Here is a 19164-nt window from a genome sequence, read left to right as displayed (position 1 = left end):
CCCATTTCACTTCACACTGACATCCATGGCCTCTGCTCCCTTTAATCACTATCATCTTCTCCCTGTTTTTCCTCCCTGGTGTTTAATTCGTCATCACCAGGTTAAACCAGATGAGAAATTGGAGACAATCCTGTTGTGTCATCAAGCCTTAAATCCTCTCATTGTCTAAACTGATAAACACTTCTGAATGCTTAAACTTTGCCACCCTTAAACATTAGACCAAGTCTCACAGGACCTAACCTAAAGTATTAGTCGAGTTAAAGCTTTTTTGGATCTAATATTTAAGTTTCCAGACAGATGATCTACCATATTTGGCACTTTGGGTTTTCATTTTGCCCCTGGATAGTTCATGTGAGTAACTGAAATTCATGCCGTGTTGGACATCCGCTCCTTACCTAGGAGAACGCCCTCTAATGCCCCTTAAGAAAGCAGTCATTGTAGTTACAGGCAAGGGCTTCTTTAAGGAAGATGGCCTCTGTATTATGCAGCATTTTTTTTTTTTTTTAATGTAATGACTTGGGACCCTCTCACCACCTTAATAAAAAGGAAATTTACTGTAAGCTTTAATGGACTTGTACCTGGAAAGCCCCTACTCTGACATGCTCACTTCTTTTCATTCTTTCTTGGTGCCTCTACCCACTCGGCCTCTTGCTAAGGCCAGCCTGGTCCCTCTGTGTTCCCTAGAAGTCCAGGTCCCATAGGTTGTCAATCTGTGAAGCGTACCTAATAGCTGTCACCCCTCTTGTCCACAGCACTACCAACCAGGGAACCCAATAAATCCTTCCCCATCTGGGTTCTGATCCTAGTGAGAAATAAGATAAAGGACTGAGAAGACCAAAATATCACCATCATTACTGATAAAGAAGAAGGTGAAGGATGCATGTTATGGTGTACCATCAACTCCAAACCCCAGAATTAGGCAGCTTTACATACTTAGTCACAGGCACTGCTGGACCTGGGTGGGCCTTTCACCCCCAGGGCAGGACCTGGAGGGGTAGAACATGACCTGGCCTCACTGTGAGCAGCATACTCAAAAGGAAAGACAGAGGAAGGGGCCGGGCTACAGGTGCCAACTCGCTCCTTTCAAACATTCCAATCAGATAAGTCTCTCTGTGGCCACCCCAGAGCCAGTGATGGTCAGAGAAGAGACCAAGAGTGTCGTGCTGATGACTGCCCTCTGCATGGAAGGAAATGCCCCCCTAATGCACATCACAGGCCATCGGTCTACCCCAGGAGTGGGCTGCCTTTTAGTCAGGTGCTCACCCCCATCTAGGCAGTGGTCCTCCCTTCAAACGCAAGAGCCTGAAGTTGTTTCCTGAGCAGAGGCGGGGGCAGGGGGCGCTTTAATAAGGAGGGGTCTTAGAGCATGGCCTGTCTGGGGACTGGCATATCCTGAGTCCTGCTTATGATATCACAACACCATCGTCTGGTCCCTGGGTATTTTCTGAGTGACCAGTTAGTTCGTTTTTCATGCCTCTATTTCCTTGTGTAACACTTGAAAGTCATATATGATCTGTCATCGAAGAGAGAGAGAGAGAGCACATTGCTATCAGGGAAGAAACACACAGGTAGATTTGCTCTGTGCTGTTTTACAGGTGACAACTGTGTCCTGTTAATAAGACTCTCCTAGAGAACGCCACCTTGAGGCTGTCCAGACGCAGAGCTACCTAGGCAGAAAGACTCCATGAGAATGTTTTAGTACAGGGAGGACGAATAGCTTTCATCTCATGCTACCTTCTGTTTATTGGCAGTGGCTGCGCGCACTGTTGTGCCAATAAAGATACTGAGGCTATCTCCTAGCTCAGTGGAAAAGAGTTGGATGATCTTTATTGTCCACCACAGATGTGAGAAAGGAGAGTGGGGGCACTTGAGCCAAGTATTTGTTGTTGTTGATTCAAAGAGAGCAAGAGTAGGTGGAATTTTCTTCCCTAGAAATGTAACTGCCCACTGTATCGGAAATGGGAAGTGGGGACTGCAAGCTGGAAAGGTGCCAAAAGAGGCTGGGTTCTTATCCTCTGTAGCCACAGGGCCAAAAATTTGGGCTGTATAGAGAAAGGTCTGCAGACTTTTTCTGTAAAGGGCCAGATTTTAGGCTTTGTGAGCTGTGTATTCCCTGTTGCAATAACTCATCTCTGCTATTGTAGTGCAGAAGCAATGTAGACAATACAGAAAGGAATGGATATGGCTGTGCCACGATAAACCTTTGTTCCAAAGACAGACAGTGGGACATGGTTTGCAGCCTGGTGTAGAGAAGAGACCAGCAGCAAGACCTAGAATTCTGGGAACTCCCGTGGGAATTGTGTCTAAATATCCCTCCATCCTCAGCTCTTGAAGGTTTTGTAAAAGTCAAGAAAGAATTTGGCAGGCAATATTAAGAATATTAAGAATCTAACTTTTTCTCAAGGAAAATGTTAGCAATGAGGTCCACTCAGTGATTTCCCCCACGTAAGTACAGAATCATGCAGAGTGATGCAGTGATGTCACTTCTTAGCCAACAGTGAAGTTCCAAAGTTAGCATTTCAGACAAAAGTTTCACACTGCCAAAATTACTTTTGAAAATCCCTGGTCACCCATGCATTAGACTATATGTGGATTGAAAGCCATAAGGTAGACTCAAGGAAGGTATGAAAGGAAAGTCCACATGCAGATGTTCAGGCATATTGAACGTTCCTTCTTCAAAAGAACAGTTCTCTCCTTGCTTGCCGGAGAGTTCACTCCATTCTAGTTTGTCTCCTGTACCTTTGGTTTACATTAATATGTATGTTGGTTTTTTGAGGGCTAACATAGTTGAAAGCAAAAGCATAAGCACCTAGCGTAAGCCCTCAGTGCATATGTGTTAGACTTGGTCCTGAGCCTTGCTTGAGTGATCATAAGCACATACACACCATTCTTTGAAACCTTGTAGAGAAGAACCTGGTCGTCGGCTTCTTGCCGCTGAAGTTGGTGACTCCTGCTGTCATCATAGGAATGACTGTCATGCTCACACCCTGGGCATCGGTTTCTCCTTACCAGGGGAGAAGAAATCATCGAGGAAAATAGGTGTGAACAGGATACAACTCCACAGGATATGTTATATCATCTTTAATTTTTATGAAATGTGAGGGATACAAGGCATTTCAATAGATACTCATCCAACTGCTGTAACTTTCTCAGGTCGCTTAGCTAGTCAGTAACAGAGCCAGGTTTAAAACCTCAGCTCTCTCATCTGGGACATGAAAATAAAAATATGGCAGCCTTAGAGGTTGTTGTTGTAAGGTGCAGATGAGTTTTAAAATACCTCAGAACGGTCCCTGGCTCAATAAATGTTAGGTATCAATATTATCTAAGGTCTTGTGGGTAACTCGACTGAGGCCATATGCGGGAGACTCCGTTGGCTGCTGCAGTGTGCCAAGCCAAGTGCTAGATATTGGATGCCCATCGTCTCAAACAAGTGAGGGCTGCTAAATCATCAGGAGTCTTACCTCTGATCCCCAGTGAATTATTCCATTTCTAGCATTCCAAAAATTAGACAAAAGAGATGTGATAAGTTATCTAAATTTACATGTCACCAAGAAAATGGACCTCCTCTGTTTGATTGTCACTTGACAGGAGAATAAGGAAGGAGGAGCAAGGACACAGGGGCAGTGAACATTTTAGGAAGAATCTGCTACTTGGTAGAATTTGGTTTGTTTCCACTGACCTCCCCTCTCCTAGGAAAAAAAAACATTTGATTACTTAGAGCAGGGGTCAGAATGTTTTAGGATCTATGGGCCCTACCGTCTGTCACAGCTACTCAGCTCTGCCTCTGTAGCACAGAGGCAGCCGTTGACAATCTGCAAATGAGTCACTTTGGCTGTGTTCCACCAAAACTTTATTTACGGACACTGAAATTTGAATTTCATGTAATTTTCATGTATCACCAAATATTATTCTTCTGATTTTTTTCCCCAGCTATTTAAAAATGTAAAAACTCTTCTTAGTTCACAGGTGGTACCAAAAGAGGCAGTGGGCAGGATTTGGCCTGCAGGCCGTAGTTAGCCAGCCCTGACTTGGAACACCAGACCGAGTCAGACCTGTCGGGCTAACTGGTCGTTGGACCTGAGCAAATCATCTAACAGCTCTGGGCCTCAGTTTCCTCTAGTAGAAACAGAGACTTATCCTAAAGGATCCCTGCGACTCCTTCTAGCACTGAAAGGCCAGGCTGCATAGCGTTATGTGGCTTTGCAGTCAGGCGAACTGGATTCTAGTCCTGGCTCAGCCTTTGACTTGCTGGGGGCCTTGGGCAGCTTCCTCAGCTCTCAGGGCCTCGGGTGCCTTATCTGTAAAATGAGGATAAAAATGATGTGGACTTTAGGGTTGCTACGAAAATGAACATGATATGATACTTGAGAACCCCTTAAGTCATGTATCCAAAAAGCATTTATTGTACCTAGTATTTACTCAATAAGTGCTAACTATTGTATTCTTTAAAAAACAACTTGAATTCCTATTAAAATAATAAGTTTAGAAAGACAGCTTCTATACACTTCCAGACTAAAGAGTGGTTTTCTTCACAGCCCTGTGCTAAAAGGCTGGCCTGGAGGGGAGGGGGGAAGGACTGCACCTTTTGAACAAAACCCTGTAATTTGTGTCCACTACCATTATTTTCTCTCACATGCAGTGAAAGCAAAGAACAAGTTTTGATAAATGAACCTTGCATCTCTGTTTACAGCTCTCTCACTCCACCCAGTGGCGGGAAGTCAGTGGTAAAACAGGCAGAAGAGGTGGAGAATTTTCAAGATTTTAATAATAATTATTATATTTTTAATAATATCCTCTACCAGCAGAGCAAGAGTTCATTTTAGAATCCTTCCCCTTTGATTCTCTATGCGTTGCCATGTCTAAGGCGTGCAGTGGTAGATAACATTTAGCTGAGTGGCTTTCAACAAGCAGATATTCACAAGTGCCTGAAGTTCGCCAGCGTGAGTTGATCAGTTATCTGTACAGGTGGTTATTAAAAGTGTTGTCCTGCAGCCTCATTAAAAAGCAATGCAGCATTTAATAAATATTAGAACATGTCAGCAGTTCTATTTAAATGTGGGGAAGAGATCAATTTTCTTTGTAATTGGGTACATAGGCGTAAACGCTCTCTTTGGAACTCTTAATTCCGTGTTGGAGTTTAAAGCAGCTGTGATCGTTTCTATTTAGAAATAAAGGCAGGGAAGGGGATGGGGAGTAGATGTCAGCTACTTGGTGAATCAAGAAGGAACTAACCTCAAATATTCACCTAATATCGTTAACCAAAGGAATCCACAAACTAGCAAGCCTTTGCCCAGGGCGTCCTCTGTTCTGCTTCTCTTTTCCAGTGACCTCCTTTCAGTGGCTGCTGTTTTTAACTCTCGTCTCTGTGAGTTCCCACTTCCCCTTCCAGCTGCTCTCTCAACAGGAACAAGGAAGCAAGTTGTAATTTCTAGCCATGTCAGGGTCAGTGGGCAGCAGGGCCGGCCCTGGCTTTGCTTCTCCCTGGCCTGTCCACGGACAGCCCTGCCGTCCTGGGAGGAGCCCTCTAAGGTGCTGGCAGGGAGGTGCTGGCAGGGTCAGGGTAGGGGCTGGTGCGGAAGGGACTTGGCAAGCTCGTTTTTTTCCCCCCTCACTCTCACTATTTGACTCTGTCAGTCCCTCTCTTTTTCTTTTCATGCGTCTGTCCCTCTCTGTGTTATTCCTCACGACTCTCTCTCTCTTTTCATATGTCTCTGCTCTCTCTTTTTCTCCTCTTCGTTTTCTTCTTCTACCCCTCTGCATCTCCCTCTCTCTCGTCGCTTGTCTGTCTAAATCTGTGGCCTCTTTCTATCCCTTTCCCCTTCTCCCTCTGTGTATCTCTTGTTACTCTTTCTCTATGTCTCTCTCCTGCCTCTCTTTCTGTCTCATTCTTTTTGACTCTGCTGCCTCTGTTTCATCTCATTCTGTGTGTGTGTGTGTGTGTGTGTGTGTGTGTGTGTCTCTCTCTCTCTCTTTCTTGCCTCTGTTTCTGACCCCCACACCTTGTGTGACAGATCTTCATCTGGCTACAGTGCCTCTGTCTATGCTCCATTTCTTCTCAGAGCCCTATGCCTAAGCTTGCTATTTCAATGTGAGGATCCCTTCCAGAACTGCTTGGTTCTGAGCATGCCTACTATATGCTTAATAATTAAGGCTGTCATTAAAGTGTAACTGAAAGTGTAATTAAAATTCACTTTAGTGGATCCTGGAATTATGAAGCAATTAGGCGTTTTGATATGGCCCTGCAGGAGCAGCTGGAAGGAGAGAAGGGCCGTGTTTTTCTGGAGAGCTGCTCCCCCTCCTCTTACCCTGGGCCTGCCCACTGGTGGGTAACCTTGAGCAAGGCCCCAGTTGCCTGGGGCACACAGAGCTGCTCGGGGGAGAGGAATGGCGGCAGCTTGGAGTCCTCACTCGAGGGCACTGAACACAGCCAGCTGCCACGTGGCCCTTCTTAGAGAAAGAGGCCATTACCAGAGCCCCAGGAGAACCCTGAGAAAGCTCAGGACAGTTCCTCCTTATTTTCCCGCAGGCCATTTGGGGTTTCTGTTTCAACCCTATAAAAGGTTATTTGGGGTGCATTGGGCGAGCAAGGTGGTCAGAAAAGTACCCACCCCCACTTCACCTCCTCAAGCCCACTTTGTAAGTATGGGTGCATCCATAGTTATTCAGTCCATCAACAAGCACATCCTGTGTGATGTATGGATCCTGGTAAGCAATCCTGACAAAACATCAGCCTTCATGAAGCTTATGTTTAGTGGGGATGGAAGAAATGTCAGTAAGCAATCCCAATAGTGCTGTGATTCTGGAAGTACAAGGTCTCTGGAAGCTCATTGTACGAGCCTCTGCTCTACTTTGGGTATTGGGAGGTGGTGGCAAGAAGATATACCTAAAGAAATGCCATTTAAAGAGAGAGCTCATGAATGTTGGGGTATCAGCCAAACAGAGAGGGCCACAAAGCACCAGTGGAGGGCACAGCAAGGCCAAAGGCCTAGCTTGTTGGGAGGTTCATGGAATTGTAAATCATTTTTCCCCTTGGGAATATTGGGTGCTTAGTTGGACGCTGAAGAGGGTGTTAAAATTAAGGAACTGATTTAGTGCGGCTTCTTGGTTGCAAGGAAGAGCAGCCCATTGAAGTTTTCTCAAAAAAATAAAATGGTCAAAAGCTTATTTCATCCATACACATGGAAGGGAACTCAGGGCAAACTGAGCAAACAGTTCTCAGAATGGGGGGAAACCACAGTCAAGCTGGCCCCCAGGAAGAGGAGGATCTGGGTCAGAGGCAGACCTCAGGAGCAGCCCTCCGGCACTCGTCTGTACACTTGACTCCACTGCTCTCTGCGTGTTTGTGCTGCCTTTCTCTTGCCTGCTTACGTGTGGCTGGTAAGTCCTTTTCATGCTCCTACTATTTCATGTGTTACTACCTGGTCAGATTCTCAGGAGAGTGAATCTAATTGGCCAAGCTAATCACCAACATCTGTATTTGGACCGCCCTTGGATCAGGTGCAGTAATATCTTGGGAACAGTGGATGTCTCCCTCTAGGCAGAGAGCCTGTAGTCCCTCCTTGAGCAAGAGACAGTGGGTAGGGCAGGTTTAATTAGAAGGGGGGGTTGGAAAGAGCAGACACCCTAGTTGTACCTGATCCTTGCTCTTAAATAATTTATGGCATCATTGAGATTCAGATGATCTCATGCTTGGGAAAATACTGCAAATTTTAAATGCCAAACAGCAGTCGCAAGAAAATCAAAATAGAATGGAAAGAGCAAAGTTTTTTGAGACTGAATCCTGTCAGTCACTAAACCTCAGTGCTCGGAGCTAAAAAAAAAAAGAGCTGATTTATAAACACCCAGCTCAGAAGGTCATTGTACAGGTCAAATAGAGTAATGTGGGTAGACTTTGTAAACCAAAAAAATGTAGAGATTTTTTATTCTCAACATTATTATCATGATATATATTTACAAAATCATAAGAAGGAGTTATTCAAGGTTCAGAAAGGATATTTCAAGTGTTAGTTCCAGAAATTATTCAAACCAGTGAGAGAGCACGTTGAATGCTCATTCCACTACATCCTAGCTATTACTAGCCATGCTAGCTAGACTTTAGCCTTTAACTAATTTTTGCCTCAGTCCTCTTATCTGTAAAGGGAAGATAATAATAGCAGCTGTCTCGGCGTTGTGATTGAGGAAGATATGAGCTAGTGCACTTAGAACCCCAAAACAATGTGTGACTCACGCTAAGTGATAGTTGCTATTATTGCTTTTATTATTATTATCGCTACTACTGGCACTGCTAATTCCTCTATCAGTCCAGTTAGAGAGAGCTTGACAGGGCTGGATAAGATCTGTGCCCGCAGGAGGACTCACACCAAGGAAGGGTAGAGCCAGAAGATGAGGAATGTTCAGGCCGATGAGTGTGTGTCTTAGGGTGATGCCTTGGGGTCTTTGGAGTCGTGTGTTGAGATTGGAGGGCACTCTGACGAGGGAGGGAAGAGGGAGAGGAGACTTTTTGTATCTTAGATTTCTTCCCTGGCAGATTGGAGGCCAGTTGGGGAGAGAATTCTAGTCCACGTCTTTGTTGAAGGAGAGAGAAATTTACATATTTAACTTTCATTCACCCTCTGGTCCAAAGACCAATTCACTTCTGTATCAGTCAGGGCTTTGCTTCACGCTGTGTCATTACAACAGGAAAGCCCTGCCTTCAGGTTAATGTCTGAATTCCTTAGCCTGGTATCCAACAGCTGCCACAGACGGACCTTCTGTCCTACTTTTCAACCTCTGGGACCTTGGCTGAAACTTTACCAAATGAATCAAAATGCACACTGAGGTTGTGTTAATGAAATAATAAATCTTAACTCTGCGTTAGCTAAGTACCAATGTGTCACAAATTGCCCTGAAATTTAGCAGTTTCACACAAGAAACATTGATTATCTCACAGTTTCTGTGATGGGGAATCAGGTGTGGCTTAGCTGAGTCCTCTGACTCAGGGTCTCTCCCGAGGCTGCAGTCAAGGGGTCGGCCAGAGCTACTGTCATGTCCAGGCTTGACTGGGGAGAGTCACCCAAGGCGCACTCAACACGGTTGTTGCCAGGATGTAGTTCCTCATGGGTTGTTGGACCAGAGGCCTCAGTCCTCACTGGCTTTTGGCTGGAGGCTGCCTTTAGTTCCTTGCCTCATGAGCTTCTCCGTAGGACAGCCCACAGTGTGGCAGTTTGCTTCATCAGAGAGAACAAACGAAGAGTGAGAAGGAACAAGACAGAAGTTGTGGCCTTTTGTAGCCTACTCTCAGAAATGACACCCATCACTTTTGCTGTATTCTTGTTCGTTAGAGGCAAGTTGGTGGATCCATCCCATGCTCAAGGGGGGAGGATTATACAGGAGTGTGAACACCAGGAGGTGGGGAGCAGTCATTTGAGAGCCATTTTAGAAGCTGCCTACCACATTTACAAAGTAATATGTTAAAGTAATGCTAGCTCCTGTAACAACAGATAAATGGTGAAATGTCAGAGACTTAACATAATAGAAGGTTCTTTCTTATTCATTTAAAGTTTGAGAGGGTGAGTGAGTGGGGTGCTCTGCTCCCCAGTTATTCATGCTGAAGGAGTCGTTGCCATCTTAAAAAGGTGCCTTCCAGGGTTGTCCTGGTTGGCATCATTCCAGAAGACAGACAGGAAAAACAGAGAGTATTGGAGATTTTTATGGGCATGTGTTTCATATCCACTTACACTCCATTGGCCAGAACTCAGTCACATGACCCCACCTAGATGCAGGGGGCCTGGAAAACACGGTTCCTGGTCTGGCAGCTTCAACAGCTCTCCTTGGTAGAAGAGGAGCATGAATCTCTGGTGGACAGCCAGCCGGGTCGGCCGCAGATACTTTGCCATTTACAAAATGGCTTTCCTATGTATTATCTCATTTGCTTCTCATTGCAGCCTATGCTATCAGCATTGTTATCCTCATTTTACAGACAGGGAAACAGACCAGCATATCTTTAGGAAATTTAAGTTTGTGTGATTAGAGAGAACAGGGTTCAAGTCCCATCTCTGACACTTATATCCTGTATGAAAAGTTATTTAACCTCTCTGTGCCTCAATGATCTCATCTGTGAAATAGGGTTCATAGGCCCCAGATGTAGTCATTGTAAAGATTTCATATGCTGCGTGTAAGTCATGTAGCATTATGTCTGGCATATGTAATTGCTTAATGAATATTAGTTATAAGGCAGATGATCGTAATGTTATGTCTGGAGATAAAGAAGTTGAGGCTCAAAGGAGTTAAATGATTTACCCAAAACTACACAACTAATACGCGGCGGAGCCAGGATGAGAGGCTGGGGGTCTCAGGTAACAACTTCCTTGCCTTTCGAGCTGTTGCTTTCCAGAGAGGCCATTCATGAGATTCCTGTGTCAAGCAGCAGCAAGTAGCCTTGAGCCAATGACCCAGTGCCAAGTGTCCCCCTCAGCACTGCTTTGGTGGACCCAGGGTCCTGGGACAATCAACGCTCCATCACCTTTTCAGTCCAACTGTTTCTCTTTAACTCGGCCTTTGCCTTTTTGTATGAAACATGCTGATAAGCACCTCCTTTTTATTTGCATGCTTAGGTCCTCCAAGGCCTGTTTTGCAAGGTCTTTGTTTATAAATAGGCCCTGTCTTGCTACCTAGATAAAAGCACAGGAAATGATGTAAGATGAGATTATTTCATTAGACTTAAATTTTATCACATTTCTCCTCCGGGCTTGTTCAGTCTGAAAGAACAGAAAAGCAGTTCGCATGTTAAATAGTCAGTCGCCAAAGCATGCCTTTGAGTGGGGTGGGTTGGCCAGCAAATGCTACTGATCCACCAGGAATGGCCAAGAGACATCATTAGAGGCTGCAATGCTCATTTTTAGGGCCCCGGCCCTTTTTCTTATATAGAGTGAGGAGGAAGCAGGAATGGACGCATTGAATACTGTCATTGTCTCCAGAGCAGTGGATTCGTGGCCATAGGAGGGCAGTTTCTCTGAACTTCAAATCTCAGATTAGGTCACGACTCGGACCCTTCATTTCAAGAAGGCTTTAAGACAAATGGGCCCAAACCACGTGAAATCCACTTGACTGGATTATCAGCAGAAATGTCAGCTGTTATCAGTAAAAAAAGTCCATTAGTCTCTTGCAAGTCCTGTCTTTCATCTTCTTTTCTAGCTGGACCACCCCTTGATATAGATCTTGTCACATAATCTTTCCTGTCAATGACATTGATTAGAACCTGTATTTCATTCATTTCCTGGTGAAAAGGAATACAGCTATAAATAGATGAGTCTGTGCATCCTGCTGTGTTACTCTAGGTCTTCCATACCATCCCAACACCCTGATTTACCTTTCTCTTGCTCCTTTTTTACACAAGGCTTTTTTTTTAGATTCAGTATTTAGACTATTCAATCAAGAGATAAATCCATTTCAGAAGATTTTCCTCTTTCAAACTAGTTGAACAAGTGGTTATCTGTCTCTATTCACAGTCTTAATAAGAACCTCATTATTTCCATTTTTTTAAATGCCAGAAAAAACTTATGCAGTATCTTTCTAATTCCAGACATTTGAGGTGAAAAGAGGAAAAAAATAAATTTGTCATTTGGATCTATCTAAATAGCCAGATCTGGATCATAAAAAGCTGAAACTGAGCTGTAATTAAATTGTGTAGGTGAGAGCCGGGTATCCTGTGGTCTCAGGTTGTACAAAACTTCCCAGGGCACCACCTTGTTTCATTTCAGTAACTGACCATTATCCCCACCCCACCCCTTCTAGGAACCAATGTCCACGAGGCCCAGAACATACTCAATAACAGCGGGCTTCCCATTACTTCGGCCGCCGACCTGGAGGATGCAGCCAAGAAAGCTGTGGCCAGCGTGGCTAAGAAGTGACGCCTTTCTCCTGATGCCTTGGAGGAAGAAGTCCGTTTTCCCATAAAAAGGGATGGTTTTCTCATCACTGTGAAGGAAATGGTTATCTCATTGGGAAAAAACAGGGGGAGGGGATGAGCAACAATCACTGTATGAAAAATTTTAAATCTGTATTTTCTTGAATAAGATTTCTAAACAACCTAAATAATCTGATTTCACTTATAGTCTTTATTAAATTAATGTCCTGTGTTCTCATACTTTTCTGTCATGGTAAACCTGCTCCGTAGGCCTTGTTTCCCCAACTTTGGGGAGTAGTCTGTGTGGCCAAACAGTTTATATATAGAGAGAGAGAATTTGAAATCAGGCCCTGATTCATTTACAATTTTGGTGAACATTTAGTCCTATGTAATACAAAAATCACAGGCCATAAAAAACTCAGACCAGATTACATTTAACATATTCACTATCAGAAAGGCGAAGCAAAGACATTCAAACAAAGAGCTGTTACACGCTGCAACAGTTTTTACAATTTTCTAATTTCAACATGTTTGGAAAATTCATGGATATTCCAAAATATATTTTACAGTGGAAGGTCCACACTAATATCTCATACATGTATTCTACCATTTGCCTTAATATTGAATATACTGTTTACCTCACACTAAAAATAAAGCCAGAAGCCTTATTTGTGATTTTGGAGTAGAAACTTCCGTTTTAATGTCAAAACTGAAGAATGCTGATTCTTTTGGAAATCTCCTCAATTAAGTCATTTCAAGATGAGACGTCACAGAAGATCAAATTGTGTTGTGAGTGTCGGTATCTTCTCTCCCCTCCCCTTTCTGCCCAGAATCTACCAGCTGGGAAAATGTAATTGAGAGAATGTGGCTTTTTTTACATAATGTCCATTTTTGTGGTGGGGAAGAATTTGAATTAGGTTTTTGTTGAAATTTTGGTAAATTTTTATCTGTACACGAATTTAAATAAAATCTTATGTTTTGTAAGCTCTAAGATCTGTATATTTCTCATTTTCGTCAATTTTATTCCTCAAACAATTTTTATTTTACTAAAACACTAGCCTTGGTGTCTTAGGCATATTTCAAAATTAGGAAATTTGGGTTGTCCTAGGATTATTTCAGTTCCACTCAACTTTATCAGTAACCATTTCTGTTAGGAGACTATTCAATGAAAGAATAAAAATTGTATACAAACCAGAAGTCCACGTAAGTGTCACAAATGTATAACAGGTTAAAATGTGACTTCAGTCTGCCTAGTGCTAAAGGAAATATACTGACATAAACTCCTCCCATTTAGTGAGGCTCAGCTGCCAGCATTAACAATTTTCCTCTCAAAATACAAATGCGGGGCCAGCCCCGTGGCTTAGCAGTTAAGTGCGCGCGCTCCAATACTGGCGGCCTGGGTTCGGATCCGGGCACGCACCGACGTGCTGCTTCTCCGGCCATGCTGAGGCCGCGTCCCACATACAGCAACTAGAAGGATGTGCAACTGTGACATCCAACTATCTACTGGGGCTTCGGGGGTGGGGGGAAGGAGGAGGATTGGCAATAGATGTTAGCTCAGAGTTGGTCTTCTCAGCAAAAAGAGGAGGATTAGCACGGATGTTAGCTCAGGGCTGATCTTCCTCACAAAAAAAAAAAAAAAACCACAAATGTGTAGCAGACCAAACTTCTTTGTTTTTTACCAGTTTACATTGTTCTCATAAATTTCACATGTGGACAAAAGCTAAAAAGTCATTATTTTTGTAGATTCATATTTGCCATGGAGAAAGAAACCATTTGATAGATCCGTCTTATATCCTTTCCTATGTTACACAATGAATGAAAAATATTAACAATGTCTTTTTAGGTGTGGTTTTGTTTTTGATAGCTTAATAGCTAGTTAGTACAACAAAAGAAATAATATATATTTTGTCAGGCAAAAATCGGCATATTTCAATTTTTTGTCCTTTAAAGGCCTGTGTTCACTCACTGTATATATTGATGTTTCTAATCAATCAAATTTGGAGGAGGAGATAAAGGAATTAAATCTTTCGTGTGATTTTTTTATAAAAGGGTTAATAACAAGCAAATAGCCCTTTATTTTCAAATAAATGGTTGTCAGAATTAAACTTTTTATTTTTTCTTGGAAGCTCCAAGTTGTCTGAGTTTCTGTTTCTCAAATGCTATCCCTGGTGCTGAGCACAGTATAGATTCCATAAATATTTGTGGAATGACTTACTGGTGTGTGTGTGTGTGTGTGTGTGTGTGTGTAGACCCAGCTATACTGACTGATGGCACAGAGCGGAATCAGGCAGTTTGTGTGGGTAGTGGGTCTGAAGTTTTCCATATATCACCTACGCCAGCATGGCCTATATTTCTGACCCCCCCTTCAGCATCCCCTTCAAGTCTTTGTCTCACTATATGTAAATATGAAAAATAGTTTCCTTTGTATCTGATCAATATTTTTTAACTTTGGCCTCATCCTAGCAAGAGTATTCATGAAAGGAGGTGGCAATCTAAGCGTGGTACCCCATGTCCCAGGAGCTTACAGAGTAGTATACACTTTTTATCTAAACTGCTTTGCATGCAAGATTTTAACAGACTTGCTAGTCTACCATGTAAATCTCCTAGAACAAGCATCAGATTTCGATGAGATTAAAGCCTTGACGCTCCCACTTATCAGCATTCACTTCTTTGAGTTGATTAACCTATTGTATTTGTCCAGACTCTTTTGTAGTGACAAAAACTCAACTTTCAACCTCAAAGACAGAGGTTTCTGGTTACAGTGAAGGCTGGATCCAGAGACTCAGAGCCATCAGAACTTGGACTCTGCATCTCAGACCAGCTTGTCTCTGTGCCCGTTTCATTCTCAAGCAGGCCATTTCCACAACGTGGCAGTGAGGATGCTGGCCATCCCATGTACATATTCTCAAGCTTAGCATCTCTAAAAGAGAAGGAGAGAGGTGGGGGGAGAGAAAGAGAAAAGGAAAGAGAATAAAAGAAAGAAAAAGAGTGAGTGTGAGAAAGGAAAGAGGAAGGAAGGAAGCTTCTCTCTTGGTAATTCTAAGAGACATCCCAGAATTGAGACGACTCTGGGGCCAGCCCGGTGGCATAGCGGTTAGTGCGCCCTCCGCTGCGGTGGCTCGGGGTTCACAGGTTCAGATCCTGGGTATGCGCCGACGCACCGCTTGTCAAGCCATGCTGTGGCAGCATCCCATATAAAGTGGAGGAAGATGGGCGTGGATGTTAGCTCAGGGCCGATCTTCCTCAGCAAAAAGAGGAGGATTGGCAACAGATGTTAGCTCAGGGTTAATCTTCCTCACACACACAAAAAAGATGACCCAATTTGGGGTCAAGAACCTACCCCTGAACCAGTTGTTCTGGCCAGGAGTTTACAGGGCTCTGATGAGTCCACTTGATGACCTGAGGATGAGACCAGCCTCACCCAGAGTAAGGGAGGGAGGAGGTGGTTCTGTAAGGAATATTGGAGCTCTAATCAGAAAAAACAGTGTATTCTGGGAAGGAAAAATAAGAGATGTCAACCACACCCATCAACTGTAAAGCAATGAAGTTGAACAAATTATTCCGTAAGGACACTTCCACCTCTAAAATTTCATGATTCTATTCTATTACTTTCTCACCAGTTCTTTGGAGTCCCTTTTTACCCATGCATACAAGTTACCGGGTTTTTTGTATAGGTGCTATAGATCTAAATATTTGACCTTAATTTATTTGTCTCGAACAGTAATGTCCTCGTAAGATATAATGGCATTGAAGCACTTAGCTCAATTTTGGTTTTCCATTTAAGTTGTAATTCAATTCATGAATTAGTAAAGTAGCCAGGAAACTTTAAATGACCTGCCTAGATCTGTGAATCATTTTTAATTAGTTCTTTTACAATTTATATGCTGTGTCCATCCCTCTCAATTTCCTGTCTGAGGGAAAAAAAAGTTATAAAGAAATGTATTGTTTTTTGTTCAAGGCCTTAATAAAAATGAGAAGAAAAATTATGTTTTGACATTTCTAAATTAAACATTTAAAAGTCTGTGATCATTTGCAGGATGCAGTATGTTCAAAAATTAAATAAAAAACATAGTGGTGAAAAACAATGGGGAAGAGTGAGGAAAGGTATGTTCTACATATCCTTCTGGATCTGAGTTGAACTAAGGCTGGAGGGACTGTTTTAGTAAATTAAGTTTATTGGCACACAGCCATGCCCATTTATTTACATATTGTCTAGGGTTGCTTTCACGCTTCAAGAGCAGAGTTAAGTGGTGTGATAGAGACCTTATGGCCCTAAAATATTTACTATTTGGCCCTTTACAGGAAAGGTCTGCCAACCCCTTCTCTAGATAAGTAAAAAAAATACATTACCCCCAGAATGACATCAAGAGATTATTGTTTCCAATCTGGGAAAGGCAGATTTAGGCATTAAAGTGAAACAAATGAATAAGTAGGAAATATGATCTTTGATCTTTCTATTTTAAAACATGTGAGAGCTTACTACTGTACAAAAGGCCATTTGCCAATGAAAACCTACTCAGTTATGTTAATTTGTGTCTCTTCATCACCACGAGAACTGCCTGCAGGTAGCTTGGTGTGCTTTTGAACATATATTATTCTTAACTACTTACAGGTGTTTTGGAATAATATCAAATCATGGCTATGAATATTAAACTCCCAAAGACCTGTAGCTATCGAGCTGTCCTCAAAATGGTCTTTGCTAGAGACTGTGTTGTGCATAATTTAATCTTGGAGTCCTGGGAAGATGATGAGAAATCAAGGAAAACAGTGATTTCAGTGCACCTGATCCCAACAAGATTGCTGCAAAGGCTTATTCCATTTTACCTTTGAGGAAATTGGGACATAGTGGGATAAAATTGCTCCACTAAAGTTATATAGTTAGTGGCAAAAATTTAGGCTTCTGGACCCTAGTTCTTGTGTAATTCTATCGCTTCTTCTATTGCATCACTGCCCAATAGGACTTCCTGTGATCATTTGCAGGATCATTTGCAGGATGCAGTATGGCAATGATAAAATATTGGTGCTGTACAATATGTAGCCACTAGCCACGTATGATTATTGAGCTTTGAGAATGAATTTTAAAGTTCATGTAATTTCAATTAATTAGTAGCCATGTGTTGCTGGTAGCTACCATATTGGACAGCACAGCTCTGTAGTCTAAATCTAATGGATTTTAGCATGCATTACTTTCGTTTAGAGGAGCTCACATTGATTAAGTGCTTACTGTATGCCTGGAACTTTACCTATGTGACCTTAATCATCTTAGCAACTCTGAATCTATCATTCCTGTTTTATAGATGAGAACACTGTATCTCAGGGAAGGTAAGAACATGACCAAGAACACACAGTTAATATGTGGCTGATCAGGATTGAAACTCTGATCTTCTAAATCCAAAGCCACTAACTCTGTTTTAAACTTGTAAGGACCCAAATTCACTATAGTTGTGCTCTTTATAGTCATAGGTAATTTGAAAGAATGTTGGAGGCAAAGATGTTTAGCAGGCTGGGTTCTTGAATGTATTGCCTTTCTGGTGTACCCCATACCATGGGAAGCAAAACCTAAAAGCTGAAAGATCGCCCTATGCAGCTGGCCATGATGTGTGGACTACAATGGGAATGCGTTCCTGTTCTCCCACAGTTCATAAGGCAGGGGCTGTTTTCTAGGGACCTAATTCCAAGTGCCTTCTCATCAATTCGCTGCCTTTCCTGATATACAACCATGACCGCCCCCAAGACAAAACGCAGAGGTGCAGGAGAGGTGAAGACTGAAGACAGTATTATCACCGCAATAAGAGAGAATTTAGTTAGCAACATCACCCTTCTGGAGAACCTGAGGTCCAGTAATCTTGTCTCATATTTTGATATTCAATATAGGCCAGTTGCAATTCTTGGGTGTCTTATTGCGAAACTTCACAAATCCAAAATTAATTAGGTTTTATATGCCAACTATGGGAAAATATTCTTTTTTTCTTGTTCCTGTCTTGTATTTGCAGAGGCAATGCATCGAGGCATGTTTTTTTAACTGAGAGCTCTTCTAACTCTTTTCCTAACTAAGGGAGAAAGGAATGAAATCACGTCTGTATAGCAGTCATTTAGAGATCTGTTCTCTGAGATCAGACAGAGACTAGGAGAGACTGGAAGATTTGAAGTTTCTTATTTGGAGTTTGTTTTCAATTATCCCTTAATGTTAAATATTTGTTTGCTCTTAATCCTTAAAATTATTTGGCCTGAGCAAAAAAAAAGTGGGGGAGGGGAAGAAACAGTTTTAAAAGACCTTGTATTAAAAGCACAAGGGACAAACAAAGACTGGATAAACTGGACTTCATTGAAATAAAAACATTTTGCAGACAAATTTTCTAGAAAGTGAAAATAATCCAAATGTCCATCAACCTATGAATGTATAAACGAAATCGGCTATATCCATACAATGGAATATTATTTATCCGTAAAAAGGAATGAAGTATATGAATGTTACAGTTTGGATGAACCCTGAAAGCATTATACTAAATGAAAGAATCCAGTTACAAAAGGCCACATATTGTATGATTACATTTATATGAAATATCCAGAATAAACAAATCTATAGAGACAGAAGGTTGATTAGTGGGTGCCAGGACTGGAGGGAGGGGAGAATGGGGAGTGACTGCTAATGGGTTTTCTTTTGGGGTGATGAAAATGTTCTGGAATTAGATAGTGGTGATGATTGTACAACTCTTGGAATGTACTAAAAACCACTGAACTGTACACTTTTAAAGAGTGAATTTTATAGTACATGAATTATGTCTGAATAAAGCTGTTTTAGATAGATGATAGAAAGATAGGAGACCTTGTATTCGGAGTTGCATATGTTAATAAAAGCATAGATTGGGTTTTATTTCCCACTTTTCATTTATATGATCTCATGGATACAATCAAGCAACCTTACCAATTGATGTTAATTTTGTGTGTGTGTATGTTCATGGAAGGAATTGTAGTAACTCTTCTGGATTCCAATGAAAAATATGTTACTTTTTGAAAAATATTTCGACCTCTATTTAAAAAGTTATTGTTTCCCATCTTCAACACTATGTCTTGAAACATTTAAGTTTATTGTTCTTTTTTAAATAACCACTAGTTTTATATAGTTGTTTTAATGATTGCCTTTGAAAGATGCCTTTCATGGGAATTTTTACACATTAATTAAATAAGAATCCTTTAAATTTTTTTTAATTTAATTAATTTTGTTGAGGTAACATTAGTTTATAACATTATATAAATTTCAGGATTAAATTTCTGTT

At 41.9% G+C, this 19164-nt stretch overlaps 1 protein-coding gene across 2 annotated transcripts in view; it reads left to right on the top strand.

The window, feature by feature from the left end:
• SUCLG2 (succinate-CoA ligase GDP-forming subunit beta) overlaps positions 1 to 12875 on the top strand; it is a 253402-nt gene extending 240527 nt beyond the window's left edge. For both annotated transcript variants that reach the window (XM_087431301.1, XM_004419902.3), the window contains one exon: positions 11773 to 12875. In XM_087431301.1, the coding sequence (XP_087287427.1) occupies positions 11773 to 11888 (116 nt within the window). In that variant the 3' untranslated portion in view covers positions 11889 to 12875. The remainder of the gene's footprint in view (positions 1 to 11772) is intronic.
• The last annotated feature ends 6289 nt before the right edge of the window (positions 12876 to 19164 follow it).

This window comes from Ceratotherium simum, chromosome 5 (genome assembly GCF_057802395.1).
Source record: "Ceratotherium simum simum isolate JZ-2026a chromosome 5, ASM5780239v1, whole genome shotgun sequence".
Taxonomy (NCBI): Eukaryota; Metazoa; Chordata; class Mammalia; order Perissodactyla; family Rhinocerotidae; genus Ceratotherium; species Ceratotherium simum.
Note: the sequence above shows the minus strand (reverse complement) of the source record. Positions and strands in the feature narration are given on the sequence as shown.